At 53.7% G+C, this 16,840-nt stretch overlaps 1 protein-coding gene across 7 annotated transcripts in view; it reads left to right on the top strand.

The window, feature by feature from the left end:
• CLIP2 (CAP-Gly domain containing linker protein 2) overlaps positions 1 to 16,840 on the top strand; it is a 76,632-nt gene that overhangs the window by 27,927 nt on the left and 31,865 nt on the right. For 5 of the 7 annotated variants that reach the window (XM_033426323.2, XM_033426321.2, XM_033426324.2 and 2 more), the window contains exon 3: positions 4,502 to 5,085. In XM_033426323.2, coding sequence (XP_033282214.1) covers positions 4,502 to 5,085 — 584 coding nt within the window. The remainder of the gene's footprint in view (positions 1 to 4,501; positions 5,086 to 16,840) is intronic. The other 2 variants (XM_049699851.1, XM_033426325.2) reach the window with 1 other exon arrangement.

The raw sequence follows: 16,840 nt of genomic DNA, 5'->3' as shown, positions 1-16,840 counted from the left end.
TGAAGAATGAAGTGAGTAGAGGGTGCTGCAAGTGGGTGGGCTTTTAGGTGAAGCAGTCAGGGAAGGCTGCTCTGAGGAGGTGAGGGAACGAGCCCTGTGACTGTCAGGGCAGAGGTTCTGGGAGGTGCTCCCACCTCTGTTTGCAGTGAGCCCTCTCTCCCCAACCCCAGGGCCCCGTGGACCTTGGTGCCTTCCTGCCAGGCAGAAGGCCGGCTGAGTTGTAGCTGCGGTCCTGGTGTTCCCCCCACCCCTTTGCTGGGCCCACTTTGACACTGGGTGCTTAACGAATGGGGTCCCTGGTGGCTGAGATTCGGCAGGTATGAAAAATGCCTGTCTCCGCTTCCCAGGCAGGGCAGGACCAAAGCCCTTGCGGAAGCAGGGGAGGATGCGCTCTCATCTGGGCACCTCCCACCACCCCCGCCTTGAGCGCCCCCCGCTCACGTTGGAACAGGCCACCAGCTGCTGTCATTCCACACCATGTCCTTTAGCCCTTTTTATCAAAGTTCTACTTTGAACTTGAAACCAGCAGTCAATTCCCTTGTGCCTGGTGTCTGGGGAAGGGTCAGCTGCTGGCGTGAGGTTTAAGTCTGTTGCTGCCCTTTGCTTTCTTGGGGGTTTGCCGAGCCGCTGCTGGTCCATTTGGGAACTAGGAGGGCGGGGAGGCCCAGGCCCTGCCCTCAGGGAGCCTCCAGAACCACCCCAGAGGCTCAGCCCATCAGCCGGGTCTCATAGCTCTGATGACACGCCCCCTCCTCTGGGAGAAGAGGTGGGACTTGTAGCATGTCAGTGCTGGCCAGTACCTTAGCAATTTCTGACCTCGCCCTTTGTTGCCCCATGGGGAAGCTGAGGCCCAGATATGGGAAGGGGCTCGGCCAGGCCCAGCCAGTGTGTTACTGACGGCTCCCTGGACGGAAGGGGGCTCTAGTGGGGTTGCCACCCTTTCCCCAGCTCAGGCGGCTGCAAGCTGCCCGGGGTGAGTGGGGGAGTGGGTGAAGGTTTGTGCCTGTGAGACTAGAGCATCAAAGAGGAAAAATGCAGCAGAACGCCCAAGTGTGGTCGCCAGGCTCGTGACCTGGATTTTATTTTAGCAGCTGTTCAAACAACTGGTCCCCGGGGCCTGTGACCTCTGGAAGGGGCAGGGGTGGGGAAGAAAGGAGATTACCTGGGGGTCTGCCTGGGCCAGGACAGCTGGGAGGACAGCTGAGTAGGCAGCTTCTTGCCAAGAATAGCCACGCTGGGTCCCCCTCGCACAGACAACAGGTAGGGCAGGGTCTCACCTGAGCCATGGCCATTCCGTTAAGCAGACATCACAGAGCCCCTCAGCACGAGGAAGTGTTCTGGAAATGGATATGGGAAGGGCACTGACACCTGCTAGACACCTCCTATGCCTGCCTTACGGGGAGGCTCTGAGCCAGACCAGGTGGGCCTGGCTCCTGCCTGGGTAACTTTGGGCAAGTTTTATAACCTCTGTTTCCTAATCTGCAAGATAAGAACATAATATAGAAAAAGTACCCAGTCTAGGGCTTCCCTGGTGGTGCAGTGGTTGAGAATCGGCCTGCCAATGCAAGGGACACGGGTTTGAGCCCTGACCCGGGAAGATCCCACTTGCCGCGGAACAGCTAAGCCCGTGCACCACAACTACTGAGCCTGAGCTCTAGAGCCCGCAAGCCACAACTACTGAGCCCACCTGCCACAACTACTGAAGCCTGCATGCCCAGAGCCCATGCTCCGCAACAAAAGAAGCCACGACAATGAGAAGCCCGTGCTCCGCAGCGAAGAGTAGCCCCCGCTCGCCGCAACTAGAGAAAGCCTGTGCATAGCAACGAAGACCCAACACAGCCAAAAATAAAAAAATTAAATAAATAAATTTATATATATATAAAAAAAAGTACCCAGTCCGTTGAGGGCACGTAGTCTCACTTCATGAATGGTAGCTGCTGTCTTAATGATGATGACCTTGACCCCTCGTTGTTAGCAGGACCCACAGGCTGCTTGGGCAGTGTCACGAGGGACCTGAAACACCATCTAACTTGTGGCTTCCTCCCACTATGGCTGCTTTTCGGAGCAGGTTTTTTTCTTTTAAGGAACGGGCCCACCTGACCTAGCGGGGTTCCTAGGCCCCGTACTGCTGTGATCCCAGCAGAAGCTCCTTGTAACAGGATTGTCCTAGATGAGAACCAGGGACCCGGAGCTCAGCCCAGGCACAGGGAACAGCAGGACGAGGTCGGCTGCTCTGGTGGGGGGTGTGTGTGGTGGGGGCAGAGCCATGGGTCCAAGGTCACCAGAACTTGCTGGAAGCCCTTCTTCTGCCCCCTGATCCTTTTGTGGTTTTAAATTTTTTCTAATCCCTTAGTTTGAGGATCAGTCATTTTCATCCCAGTAAGAACGGTCAGCACTTGTTCACTTGTGTGGCCCAGGCACCGTCCCTAGGGCTTTGTGTCCATCACTGTACAGCAGCCCCGTGGCGGAGGGCAGGTGAGGAGACCGAGGCGGGGCTCCAGGGTCTGCTCCCTCAGCCACTGTGGCCTCCACCTTGTGGGATCTCAGTGGTGGAAGAGAAGAGCCTTGGGGACACCCCCCACCCCCACCCCCAGGGTCCCACAGAAGGAGAAGGAGACATCCCTCTGCAGGAAGGAGTACAAGATGAGATTGTTCCCTGCTCGAAGGGAACTGTAGGGTTTGGTCAGAGTCTAGGAAACGGGTCCATGCAGAGGAGTCCAAGATTGGGTGGTTGTAGTTTAGGGCTTGGCATGGCGGGTGCCTGGTGCACATTTCCTGGACGAATGAAAGCGCCCTGCACCAAGAGCCAGGGGCTGTTGGCCGGACCTTGGCGCTGCTGCCTCCTGCCTGGGGGGCCTAGATAAAGCACCTGATATCTCCAGGCCTCAGTTTCCTCATCTGTAAAATGGGATCATGGAATCACTTCACAGGGTTAACTGAGGGTCCAATGAGCTACTGTATGTCTGCCTCTTAGCACAGAGCATCAATTCGTGGGTGTGATCACTCTGGTTGTTAATCAAGTTCAGTAGCAAAGCTCACTGATTTCCCAGGAGCCCAGCTCACAGCTGAGAGGGAGCCCCTTGCCCCTCAGTTAGGACGCCCGTCCTGGCTCCCCAGGCCCTGGCTGATCACATGCTTTCCCACCACTACCAGTGCCCCGGAGGGAGAACCTGCCTGCCGGAGCTCGTATGTCAGCCCTGCCCTGGAGTTGTGTGGCTTCCTCATCTCCCAGAATCTCTGTCCTTCCAGCCTTGAGACAGCATGCAGCCAGGCCTGCGGCCCCAGGCTCCTTGGCCTTGGGTACAAGGAGGATGCTGGTGGAGCCGCTGCCCCTGTGGCCCCTCTACTGGCTACCCATGGAAAGGACCAGAAACGCAGGCAACTCTGATAGGGGCATGGCAGTGTCTGCTTGCCTCCTGTCCCCATCTGTATTTGACAAGTCCGTCAGCCTCTGGAGTAGAGGAGGAAAAGGATGAGTCCTTCCCTGCCTGATACTTGGTCTGGCAGGAAGGCGGGGCAGCCTCCAGACCTTGAGGTATAAATGGGCAGGCTTGCCGGCATCCGCTTGCACAGGAGGCCCTGCGTGGGGCCCAGGAGCCAGACACGCACAAAGCATGGTGGGTTTGAGCTCTGCTTTGTCCTTTTGTGAGCAGGTTGCCCCCCTTCCCTTCTTCTTCTGAGTCTGGAGCACATCAGAGCCCAGGCCTGGGAGGCAGGCCCCCTCCAAGGGTTTGAGTCCCCATTTCTGCTGTGTGGCCTTGGGCGAGGCCCTGGCCTCTCTGAGTCTCAGGGTCATTCTTTCTGTAAAGAGGGGCTGGATTAGGGTACCCAGTTCAGGCCAGAGAGCCTGGAGTTCAGTCCAGCAATGAGGTTAAGTGCTTGCTTCCACCTCCCACCCTCCTCACACCCCCTTCTCCTGGTCTGTGTGCCCTGAGGCTTGGCCTGCAGCTTGGGGACCGGGGAGGAGAGGGAGACTCAGGAGTGGAATAAGAGGGTTTTCTGGCTCCTTCCTTGTCCCAAGATGTCTGTGGTCAACTGCCAAGGAACAGTAAGGAGCCTTTCGTGGGGCCCAGAACTGGCTGGAGGAGAAGGCGGGGGGCACAGAGATCCCCCCACAAGACCTGTGTCCCACGTGGGGCCATGGGCGGCCTCAAAGTAACAGCTGAGGGCCTGAGCCCACCGGGGTGCGGAAGTAGCAGCTTGTAACCCTCGGTCATGGGTTCATTCTGCCCTCAATTTCGAGTGACCCTGAGCAGTGGAAAGCCTTCAGAGGAGGCACTGTCCTGAGCTTTTCATCCCTAGAACTTTCCAGAGGGGTTGGCAGAGTAGGGAGCCGCCCGGGGATGCCTACGGCCCAGGAAGAATGAGACCCGCCCCAGGCCCCACTCCCAGCCCCACCTGCCTCAGTTTCCCCCCGGCCAGCTGGACTACGCGCTCCTGGGACGGCCGAGGGTCCAGCCCCCACCCGAGCCCTAACCGCCGCCTCTCTCCTCCTCCACAGGCTCCCCGCTGCACAAGCAGGCCTCGGGCCCCCCGGCCGCAGCCCCCGCCGCCCCCGAGAAGCCCGGTGCCAAGGCGGCCGAAGTGGGCGACGAGTTCGTGGGGGACTTCGTGGTGGGCGAGCGCGTGTGGGTGAATGGAGTGAAGCCGGGCGTGGTGCAGTACCTGGGCGAGACGCAGTTCGCGCCGGGCCAGTGGGCGGGCGTGGTGCTGGACGAGCCGGTGGGCAAGAACGACGGCGCCGTGGGCGGCGTGCGCTACTTCGAGTGCCCGGCCCTGCAGGGCATCTTCACGCGGCCCTCCAAGCTGACCCGGCAGCCTGCGGCCGAGGGCTCGGGCAGCGACGCGCACTCGGTCGAGTCGCTGACCACCCAGAACCTGTCGCTGCACTCGGGCACGGCCACGCCGCCGCTGACCAGCCGCGTCATCCCCCTGCGGGAGAGCGTCCTCAACAGCTCCGTCAAGACCGGCAACGAGTCGGGCTCCAACCTCTCCGACAGCGGCTCTGTGAAGCGGGGTGACAAGGACCTGCACCTGGGAGACCGTGTGCTGGTGAGTCCCCCCAACCCAAGCACTCCACCCCATGTAAGTGAGCTGGATCCCCGGGACTGGGCAGGGTGGGGGACCCACGGGGTTCGGGTGGGGTCCAGGCTGGGGTACCCGCTCCTGGTCAGAACCACAGAGTGACCAGGGAGACAGGTAAAGTGGGTACCCTGGAGACTGTCACTGTGTGACCCTGGACAAGTGTCTTAACCTTCCTGGGCCTCGGTCTTCCCATCTGTAAAATGAGGACTTTAATAGTACCTGCCTTGTGGGTTGAAATGTGTGAATACATGTTAATGCCTTTAGACAGTGCCTGATACTTAGTGCCCTCAAAATGTTAGCTGTCATTGATATTATCCACTGATCCAGCCCACCAGTGTGGATGTGCCAGGATTATACTGGAAAAGGCTGGGGACCAGAGTGCTCAAGACCCTTGGCCCTCCACTTCCTAGAGTAATGAAAATAAAAACAAAAATAAACAAATGGGACCTAATTAAATGTAAAAGCTTTTGCACAGCAAAGGAAACCATAAACAAAACGAAAAGACAACCCACAGAATGGGAGAAAATATTTACAAACGAAGCAACCGACAAGGGATTAATCTCCAAAATATACAAACAGCTCATGGAGTCAATATCAAAAAACAAACAACTTATTCAAAAAGGCAGAAGATCTAAATAGATGTTACTCCAAAGAAGACATACAGATGGCCAAAAAGCACATGAAAAGATGCTCAACATCACTGAGAGATGTTGAGATGTTATTAGAGAAATGCGAATCAAAACTACAATGGGGTATCATCTCACACGGCTCAGAATGGCCATCATCAAAAAGTCTACAAACAGTAAATGCTGGAGAGGGTGTGGAGAAAAGGGAACCCTCCTACACTGTTGGTGGGAATGTAAATTGGTACAACCATTATGGAGAACAGTATGGAAGTTCCTTAAAAAACTAAATATAGAACTACCATATGATCCAGCAATCCCACTCCTGGGCATATATCCAGAGAAAAACATAATTTGAAAAGATACATGCACCCCAGGGTTCACTGCAGCACTATTTACAGTAGCCAAGACATGGAAGCAACCTAAATGTCCATTGACAGAGGAGCAGATAAAAAAGATGTGGTACATATATACAATGGAATATTAGCCATAAAAATGAATGAAATAATGCCATTTGCAACAACGTGGATGGCCCTAGAGATTGTCATACCGAGTGAAGTAAGTCAGACAGAGAAAGACAAATATCATATGATATCGCTTATATGTGGGATCTTTAAAAAATAGTACAAATGAACTTATTTACAAAACAGAAATACAGTCACAGACATAGAAAACAAACTTATGGTTACCAGGGAGGAAAGGGGGGGATAAGTTGGAAGATTGACATATACACACTACTATATATAAAATAAATAACTAATAAGGACCTACTGTATAGCACAGGGAACTCTACTTAATACTCTGTAATGACGAATATGGGAAAAGGATCCAAAAAAGACTGGATATATGTATATGTATAACTGATTCACTTTGCTGTACACCTGAAACTAACACAACATTGTAAATCACCTATACTCCAATTAAAAAAAAAAAAAGACCCCTGGCCCAAGGTCGGGTGGTTCAGACATCTAATCAGCTAGAACCCCGAGTGGTCAGGCAAGCCGGCTTACAGTCTCACTGAGCTGTCCTTGGGGGTGCCTGGGATCTGCTGGCCATGGCCACTGCAGGGAAATCAGGTCCAGGTTCGTGCCTTTGCTGCTACTTCCCAGCCGTGAGATGCTGGGTGATTCACTTAACTGGGCCTCATTCCCATTCATTCATCATCTGTCCATTCAGCAAAACGGGCATAGATAACTCCCGTGTGATACTTTCGTTGGGATCATTGAGAAGCTGCTGGCCGTGGAAGTGCATCGTAGTTACCAAGGACTCTGGCTGTGCAAGACCTGGGTAGTGTCATGTGAGTGCCCTGTGGGGTGGGAAGTGGAGCCCCTTAGGGTTATTGACCATCCCTGAATGCTCCTCAGGTTGGGAGAGGAGAGAGGTTTAACCCCAGTGTGATCCTGCCTGGAAATCCTCTTGCACCTGCCCCCCCCTCAGGGAGTGAGAACTGGACGTACTGAGCAGGGGGCACTCAAGCTGTCACGAGGCAGGCCCTGCTCTGGAAATCTCCGCCAGACTGCAGCCCTTCAGCAGGGTTGGCAGTAGCAGCAGACGGGCCCCAGTGACTTCCCAGCCTGAGACTGGGTTGCATCCTTTGGTTTGAAACACTGCTTTCTCCAGGGCGAATCCATGCCCAGCACTTTCTGCACCTTGTCTCTTTTGGTTCTCCCCGCTACCTTACGCAGTGGGTGTTATCTCCCCATTTTACAGATGAGGAAACTGGGCTCAGCCCTGGAAAACAACCTGCCCAGGGCCACTCAGCCAGGAGGTGCTGGGCCATTCATTCCTTTATTCACTCATCAACTGTGACTGCCCTGGAAACAGGACATGCTTGGATTCTGGTGGGTTGGGGAGAGGAATTTGAAGGAGGGATTTACTTTCACCTCAAGGATGGAGCCCCACATGCCCCACCCTAGTCCACAGCTTCCCTTGGGTTAGTCCTCCAGCCTGGACCGCTGTGTACAGCCAGGATCCAGCTGGCTCGGCCGACCCTGGGACTTGCTACTTCTCCCTTGTGCCTTCTATAAACACCTGACACAGCATCTTCCTATCCCTACCCCTCCCTTTAACAAATTATATCCTGGACATGAATGAAGGTAGAGGCCTGAGCTTATACAATTTTAGGATGGGGGCTTTTTAGGAAACAACAATACAAAAAATATTGCTTTCGCAAATTTTACAAATCACGTGATCCCATGAATGTATTGTCAGGGCCCTCCCCACTCAGAGCCTCCAGAGAGGCTAGTGTATGTGAGGGGCTCTGATTACCTAAGCTACGTTAGCTTCACCAGCCACAAACCTGCTTCTGACCCGGGTCAAAGGCATGAACAATATTTGTTATTTTTGAACATAAATAACAGAATTTATGTCCATTAAGTTACGCTGCTCTTCAGTGATACCTCTGGGTCCTGGTTTCATTTGGGCCTCAACACTACCCCAGGAGGTCCGAGTACTCGCCAAATAGTCGTGGGCAAGATGTTTATCCTCTCTCTGCCTCAGTTTCTTCACCTGTAAGATGGGGATGAAAGTTCACCTGCTGGGAATTCCCTGGCAGTCAAGTGGTTAGGACTCTGTGCTTTCACTGCCGGGGCCCAGGTTTGATCCCTGGTTGGGGAACTAAGATCCTATAAGCTGCACAGCATGGCCAAAAAAAAAAAAAAAGTTCACCTGCTGCATATGTAGTGTTTAGAAGGTGGTCTGGCTCCAAGTAAGCTCTGTGAAGTGTTAGCTGGTATCAGCATTAAAGTCCATGAAGCGTGGGCATTCTCCCTGGGCCATGGGGTCCTGGGCACAGGGAGGGACTGAGCTCGGGGAGCCTCTCTGATGTCACACAGCGGCTCACGTCGGCCTGCATGTCCTTGGCTTTCACTGGCCGAGTGCTCGCTGGGAGTGGAGCCTTGTGCCAAGAACTTTACACACAGAATCCATTTCCTCTTCAACCCTGAGGGGCCCTGGCCCCCGGAGGAACCCCTGGGAGGGTGACACAGGGGGAACATGCCTGACCTTCCTGGAATAGTGTCACTTAAATACTGGGCATCTTGTCACATGCCTGCCAGAGCGAAACTGGCAGAAGTTTCAGGTGTGGTTTGGAGTTTCCACACTGAGCTGCATGGACTCACCTCTTACTATCCCAGCTGCCCACGACGCACATGCGCATTGTTCCGTTTTACAGGCTGAGGATGAGAATCAGGCCTGAGTTTCCCACAGCACCCAGAGTGGAAGTGGCAGAGCTGGGCTGTCCTGCCTTTGTCCTTCCCGCCCTCGGCCCCTCCCCCGCCCCAGGACACACACAGGCACACACACGTGCACACACGCGCGCGCGCGCGCGCACACACACACAGATAACCTTTCTGGCTAATCCCTGAAATTCCTCCAGCATTGAATCATTCTATTCCGCCCCAACTTCCTCTTCTGAAATCCTCCCTCCCCGAGTGCTCCCGTAGCTCGGACTGGGTGAGTTTGGGGAAGTACTCAAGGATCCTGGGTGTCTGGAGTTGGGGCGCATGGCAGAGGTGGGAGCAGAGAGTTGCAATGACTTGTCCAAGGACACGCAGACTTTTAGAACATGCTTGGCACAGCTGAGACGGGACCCAGGCCCACTGGCCCAGGCTGGTGGGACCCTGGCATCCCAGGCCACCTCTCTATTTCCTTCTACCTGGGAACACCCACCACTTCCTTTGGTCCTGGGCACCTTCCAGGCCCGGGGAGCCTATGAGGGGCACTCAGCTGCCTAGCTGGCTGGAGACATAGCTGCTGTGTGTTCCCCAAGGTGTGGTCCCGAGGGTCCATCCCAGGAAGTGGGTCTGTCCGCGTGGTTTTAGGGATGGTGCTCCAGAGGCAGCAGGGCTGGTGCGGCAGACTCTAGAGCCAGCCATTGGTTTGGGATTTAGGTCGAGGAAGAGAAGAGACGTTCCAGGGGAATTAACGGAGAAGCAGGAACCGAGACTATGTAGAAAGGCAGCTTGAGAACTGGTGGCACAGAAGAGGGGTAGGAAGACAGCCCCACCCGGGGGCTGATCCAGACTCAGACAGGCCTGCTGGGGCAGAGACCACTGGGCCTTAATCACTCATTGTACAGGGAAGGACCGTGAAGGCCAGAGAGGGTGAGCGGTTGCCTGGGGTCACACAGCACATCATGGGCTGGCCTGGAACAGGAGCTCTGGGCTTCTATCTATCAGTCCTGGAATGTCCTCTGTACCCCCCCCCCCACCCCGAGTGGATCCAGCAGTCCAGGTGGAGGGCTGGAAGTATCTTGGTCAGCTACGGTTGCCAGCATGGGGTATGATTAGCAAGGACCAGAGGAGGCTGTCTCAGGAAGGAAGAGGCCTGGCTGGTTGCTTGTGGCTCCAAGAGGTGCCCCAGGGCCAAAGCCGCAAGGAATGGATGTCAGTGGGGTAATGGGAGAGCTCTGACCCCCAAAGATGTCAGAAGGCTCATAGGTTGCCATGGAGGGTCAGGTTCTCCAAAAGTAGGCGCCAAGGTGGGGTTTGGGGTGTTTCTTAGGGCTTTTAACTTCTGTGAAAGATTGGGCAGAGGGAGAAGTCAGACCGCTCTGCAGGCCAGACAGTCTTGGCCAACCTGGGGCAGCTCTGGAGCGAGATTGCCCATCACAGCGTCCCATGCTGAGCCAACGTGTCCGGGCCTTTCTGCCCCGGCCTCGCTCAGTCACCGCATGTGAGTGCCCCATCTCAGGCGAGGGGCTCCGCACAGCAGGGCAGCGAGGGCTTCCTTGAAGCGGGATCTGAGTGGAGCATCTCCAAGTACTTGAAGTCTCTGCCCCTTTATGTCCCTTCATGTACTGGCCACAGAAGCATCCTGAGGAGGGTGGACCAAGAAACCTTTCCAGGGAATCGCCTCTACTGCTGACACCCTCTCCCGGCGTATCCCAAAGCTCCCTGCCGGTGCCAGCCTGGCCTTGCAGATAACCCAGACTGTACCAGCCCACGAGGCGGTCTGAGCAGCCCGGCCCCTCTGCACTGGGTGGGTAGGTTCTCTGCAGGGCTGTGTCCTGCCTGCTGCCCCCTCGGCAGCTGGCCTGGGCAGTGTGGGACCAGCCTCCTGAGAGATGAGGAATGAGGTTTTCTCTCTGCAGGTGTCTCCCTCTCTCCCCAGGCCCCGGTCAAGTTCCCACCACTCTGCTGAGAACTGATACCCAGCAGGGCCATCTGTAGTGTAGAGGCTGCAAGGTGGCCTCTGGGGTGTACAGGCCTGGGCGTGAGCTCAGCTCTGCCCTTCACAGCAGTGTCCCAGGGCAGGGTGCTGAGCCTCAGTTTCCTCATCTTTAAAATGGGCCTGATATTCCCATTTCGTAGGATTTGTATAAATTGAATAAGGAAGGGACTTCCCTGGCGGTTCAGTGGTCAAGACTCTGAGCTTCCACTGCAGGGGGCGTGGGTACCATCCCTGATCGGGGGACTAAGACCCCGCATGCCATGGCGTGGCATAAATAAATAAACAAACAAACAAATAATTAGAATAAGGAAGACTCCCGGCATGTAGTGAGCCCTCGGGAAAGGCTGGTTTTCTTTCCTTGTTCTGGGTGGTGTTTCTTCACCCCGGAGTCTTCACAGCTGAGGGGCAAGTGCTGTGATGCCCAGTGTGAGGCCTGGCTGTAGACGGGAGAGGTTTGTGAGGACCGGCCAGGGGGCATCCTGGGGGCTGCTGTCCTGGGTGCTCAGGCAGAGGGAGCTGGTGTCTGTTGGGAGCGGGGAGGGGTGAGCAGGAGGGGACTCGGTGGCCCACCGAGCACACAGGGCTGCTGGGCCTCCGTGTTCAGGCTCTGCTAATGGGGGGCAGAGCCAGGTGAGACAGGGGGCCCAGGAGGTACTAGAGCTGCCTCCTGCTTCCTCTGTGTGTCATGGGGCTTCTGGCTGGGTTCCATCAGGGTTCCGTCTCCTGTCTCGTGTGTCAAGCCCTTAGTCAACATCTCCACTTAACCTGCATTAGTTTCCTATGGCTGCTGTAACGAGTACCATAAACTGGATGACTTAAAACAGAAACGTACGCTCTCCAAGTTCTGGAGGTTAGACATTTGAAATCCCAGGTGTTGGCAGGGCCATGCTGTCTCTGAAGGATCAAGGGAAGCATGTGCTCCGTGCCCTTCTCTTGGGTCCTGGTGTTGCCTGCACTCCTCGGCATTCCTTGGCTTGTAGGTGCACTCCTTGAATCTCTGCCTCAGTCTTTTTTTTTTTTTTTTTTTTTTTTTAAATTTATTTATTTATTTTTGGCTGTGTTGGGTCTTCATTTCTGTGCGAGGGCTTTCTCTAGTTGTGGCGAGCGGGGGCCACTCTTCATCGCGGTGCGCGGGCCTCTCACTACCTCGGCTTCTCTTGTTGCAGAGCACAGGCTCCAGACGCACAGGCTCAGTAGTTGTGGCTCACGGGCCTAGTTGCTCTGCGGCATGTGGGATCTTCCCAGACCAGGGCTCGAACCCGTGTCCCCTGCATTGGCAGGCAGACTCTCAACCACTGCGCCACCAGGGAAGCCCCTCTGCCTCAGTCTTTACGTGGGCTTCTTCCCTCCGTGTCTCTTCTCTTACAAGGACACCAGTCATACTGGATTAGGGCCCGCCCTCATGACCTCATCCTAATGTGATCACATCTAAAAGACCCTATTTTTATTTATGTATTTGTTTGTTTGTTTATTGGCTGTGCCGCACAGCTTGCAGGATCTCAGTTCCCCGACCAGGGATTGAACCCGGGCCACGGCAGTCAAAGCCCGGAATCCTAAGCGCTAGGCCGCCAGGGAACTCCCATAAGAGACCCCATTTTTTAATCAGGTTACTCTCATAGTCGTGGGAGTCAGGGCTTCAGCATGTCTTTTTGGGGAACACAGTTCAAACTATAACACACCCAACCCCCATCCCCGACCTGCTCCCCCGCCCCACCGTCCTCCCCCCATCCTCCCCATCTCAGTAAATGGCACACGTGTGTCTCCAGCAGACCAATCCAGGAACTTGGCAGTTGGCCTTACGTCCTGTTTTTCTCTCCTCCTGACCACGTGATTCACAATCAGGCCTCTGGTGCCGCCTCCAAAATACACCCCAGTTGGTCCCCAGCCCCCCGCCTCTGTGGGCAGGTCCTCTCTCTCCAGCAGTGGAACTGCCGCCCTCTCCTGGGTCTCCCTGCCCCCAGCCCACCACCTCTGTGGGCAGGTCCTCTCTCTCCAGCAGTGGAACTGCCGCCCCCTCCTTGGTCTCCCTGCCCCCTCTCGGGGCCCAACACCCCAGGAGGCCCCGTCTCACGTGGGATAAAACCCACCCATCTTCCCATGGCCCCCAGACCCTTGTGGCCTGCCCGCCCACCCTCGTATGATCTGACTTCGCCCTCCGTCCTGGCTGCACTTGGCCGCCCTGGCCTCCTTCTCTTTGCTCCCATACCAGGCCAGTGCCTCTGCTGTGCCCTGCTGACCTCCTCCACCTGGGACTCTGACCCCAGGGCTCCCCACAGCTCACTGTCCTGCTTCCGTTAGGCCTCTGTGCCAGTGTCACCTCTTGGAGACGGGGCCCTCCGGTACTCTTCCACGTAGCCCTTGTCATCCGCCTGGAATGACAGCATTTGCTCACTTACTGCTGGGCTGTCTGCTTCCCGCCCTGACGAGGAAGGTTGTGGTGTTTTGCTCACATGGTTGCTCCCCCAGTGCCTGCAACAGAGCCTGGTGCCAGGAAGGCGCTCAAACCTTCCTGCTCAGTGAATGACTCACGGCCCTGCCAGGTGGTCCTGAGAGCGAGTGAGGTACCTCGTGTATGACGTCGATGCCGCAAAAGCTAGTTGAGCCCCAGATGCCCCTCACTAGCTGTTCAGGTCAGCGACCGTGGACATGGTCAGGGAGGGTCACCGAGAGGGGCTGCTCACCTCTGTCCCCTCATCTCCCTGAAGGTGGCCCAGTGGCACCACTCACCTGCCCGTCTCTCCCGGGCAGCCTCTTTCCTACCAGGACCCCCTCCTTCCCCGCTTGCTCTGCTCTTCCGCCCCAGCGGCCCAGCAGGTGCTGCCCCAGGCCTTGGAAATGAGCCCCTCACTGGACCTTCATGGCTGCCCTGTGAGACGGGGGGACTTGCCCCAGCCTCCTGATGGCAGAGCTGTCTGTCCTTGTGGGTGAGATGCATGGGTTTATTTTAAACAAGTCACCTGTTTTAACTTCCTCAGGAAAATCCCGGAGAAACAGATAAATTCAATCTGCCCACCTCCCTTGTTTTATGAGACCCGGGATGTAGTCGCTTTTTGGCCCAGGCCAGTGGGGATTCCAGCCTCACAGATAACCCTCAGGGGCTGGAAAAGGAGCGGGTGGGGCTCATCCCTCTGGAGACTGGGGCCCAGCCTGTCCCCCAGTGGGGGTGTGGGGAGGGACAGTCCCTTAGTGGAGCTACAGGGACTCTGGTGCATTGCAGGGGAGGGCCAGGATGCAAAATGCACAGGCACTTAGGAAGACAGCTTGGCCACTTCTTACAAAACTAAACATACTTTCACCACGCGATTCAGCAGTCCTGCTCCTTGGTACTTACGCAAATGAGCTGACATATCTGCATGAAAACCTGCACACAAATATTTCTAGCAACTTTATTCCTAATTACTAAAACTTGGAAGCAACCGAGATGTTCTTCAGTAGGTGAATGGATAAATAAACTAAGATGCGTCCAGACAGTGGAGAGTTACTCAAGGCTAAAAGGAACTGAGCTGTCAAGCCATGAAAAGACACTCAGGAATCTTAAATGCGTAGTATTAAGTGACTGAAGCCAGTGGGAATATGCCACGTACTATATGATTCCAACTGTATGACATTCTGGAAAAGACAAAACTTTGGGGACAGTAAAAGATCGTTGGTGACCAGGGGGTAGGGGAGGGAGGGATAAATAGGTGGAATACAGAGCATTTTTAGGGCAGTGAAACTATTCTGTATGAAACTATAATGGTGGGTACGAGTCATTATATATCTCAAAGTCCATAGAATGTACAACACCGAGAGTGAACCCTAATGTAAACTGTGGACTTTAGTTAATAACAATTTGTTGGCTCACCATTGTAATAAAGGCACCCCACTGATGCAGGGTGTTAATAAGAGGGGAAACTGTAGGGGCGAGAGGTGAGGGGATATGTGGAAATTCTCTGCTCAAATTTTCCAGAAACCTAAAATATCTCTATAAAACAAAGTCTATTAGGGACTTCCTTGGTGGTCCAGTGGTTAAGAATCCGCCTTTCAATGCAGGGGGTGCGGGTTCAATCCCTGGTTGGGGAACTAAGATCCTACATGCTGCAGGGCAGCTAAGCTTACACACCACAACTACTGAGCCCTGGCGCTGCAACTAGAGGGAAGTCCACGCGCTGCAATGAAGATCCCACGTGCCACAACTAATACCTGATGCAGCCAAATAAATAAATTTTAAAAAGCAACATCTTAAAAAAAGTCTATTAATTTTGTACAGTAAAGACAGGTTAAATATAATAAAAAAAGAAAGAAGGGAAAGGTCTCATACCTTGGAGGGCAGGGCCTGGCACACATGCAGTGGGGTCTGGTGAGGAGGAAACTTGTCCATTTCTTCTAGGTTGTCGAATTTGTTGGCATGTAATTGTTCGTAGTATTCCCTTATGGCTTTGGGGATTTGTTTTGTTTTGTTTTTTTCCCGTGCGTCGCGGCATGCAGGACTTATTGCCCCAACCTGAGATTGAACCGGGGCTACCGCAGTGAAAGCGCCGAATCCTAACCGTTAGGCCACCAGGGAGCTCCTGAATTGCAAGGTTTAGAATTCATGTCTTCAATGTGCCTGGCACGTAGCCAGTCCTTAAGAAATGGTGGGAATAGAGTGAGTTTTAATTAGGGAGCTGGTTCCTTTCGGGCACACCCGAGGCATACTTAAGGGTGTCAGAGAAGGTAGCATTTAGAAAGTCCTATTTTGGTTCAGATAAACACAGTAGATAAACACACACATTTATTTTCACCCTTTCCTGAATTTGCACTAGAATGACAGTGAAGGGATTTAAAAAAAAAAAAAAAAGGTATTAAACCCTCAAGGACAAAGAGAACAGGAGAGGAGACAGCAGAAATACCACTGGAAACCCAGTGCAGCCCAGCGCACAGGCAGCCGCGGGGAAAGCAGAGAAGCAATCAGTGTTTCCCTCAGAAGCCCCCTGAGGATGGGAAGTCAGCTGTACGGTGACCTCTGGAAATGGAGCTGACGTTGTTTGAAAAATCTTCAGACTCCACCTCCCTGCCTAGGGTCCCCTCTGTGCGGTGACTGCCCCTCCAGCAGACGTCTGGGATGAGTGGTTGTCTCGTGAGAGGTTCAGAGAAGGAGTCTTTGGATGGGGGAACCCCTGGCATGTTGGACTGAAAAGGGAGGATTAAATGAACATGTCTATCCTAAAAGCTGAGCCCCTTTTTCCCACTGGCTTCTCCCTCATTCAGCTCCTAGATCACTGGCGGCCAAGCCTCCACCCTCCAGAGGGCGCAGAAGCTTCTTCTCTGGGGAGGGTGGCCGGTCCTGTGAGAAATAAGAGAAGGTGATACCCGTGTCAAATCTGAACAGAAGGCCACGGAATATAAATACGGATATTCAACAAAAAAGCTCTGGATAATGAAAAACCTGATTGCAGACACAAGAAACATCACAGAAGTACTAGAAGATAAATTTAAGATAGAAGTACTAGAAGATACATTTAAGGAAATTAAGTTTAATAAATTTAATTTATTAATTTATTTAATGGAGTCTGATCAAAATGAAGCCATCACTGCGTGGCAGGGGTAGAAACCCAGTAGGGGTGTGTGCAGCCTGGTGATGGGGAGGCAACGCCTGCCCTTCCCTGATGAGACGTAGATGGATGTCACCCCCAAATTGAAAAATTGACAAGTAGCAATATTAGCGTGTCATTTAGAAATATGGAGGTCAACACCAAAAACTTCATCTTAAAGAGTGAAAGTGCTTCTGGGGAAAGGTGGAGAAACTTATAAGGTTTTTTAAGACTTTGGAAGTATATATGTATATATACATATATGTGTATATATATATATATATATGTATGTATGTATATATGTAAAACTTTATGTATATATATAACTTGAATTGAAAGTTTTTTAAATCATTGTTACAGTAGTATTCCTGATTATTGGCCTGTCCTGAGTTATTTTAATTGTGGTAA

Source organism: Orcinus orca, chromosome 16 (assembly GCF_937001465.1).
Source record: "Orcinus orca chromosome 16, mOrcOrc1.1, whole genome shotgun sequence".
In the NCBI taxonomy this organism is placed as follows: Eukaryota; Metazoa; Chordata; class Mammalia; order Artiodactyla; family Delphinidae; genus Orcinus; species Orcinus orca.
This window is presented reverse-complemented; position numbering and strand designations above follow the sequence as displayed.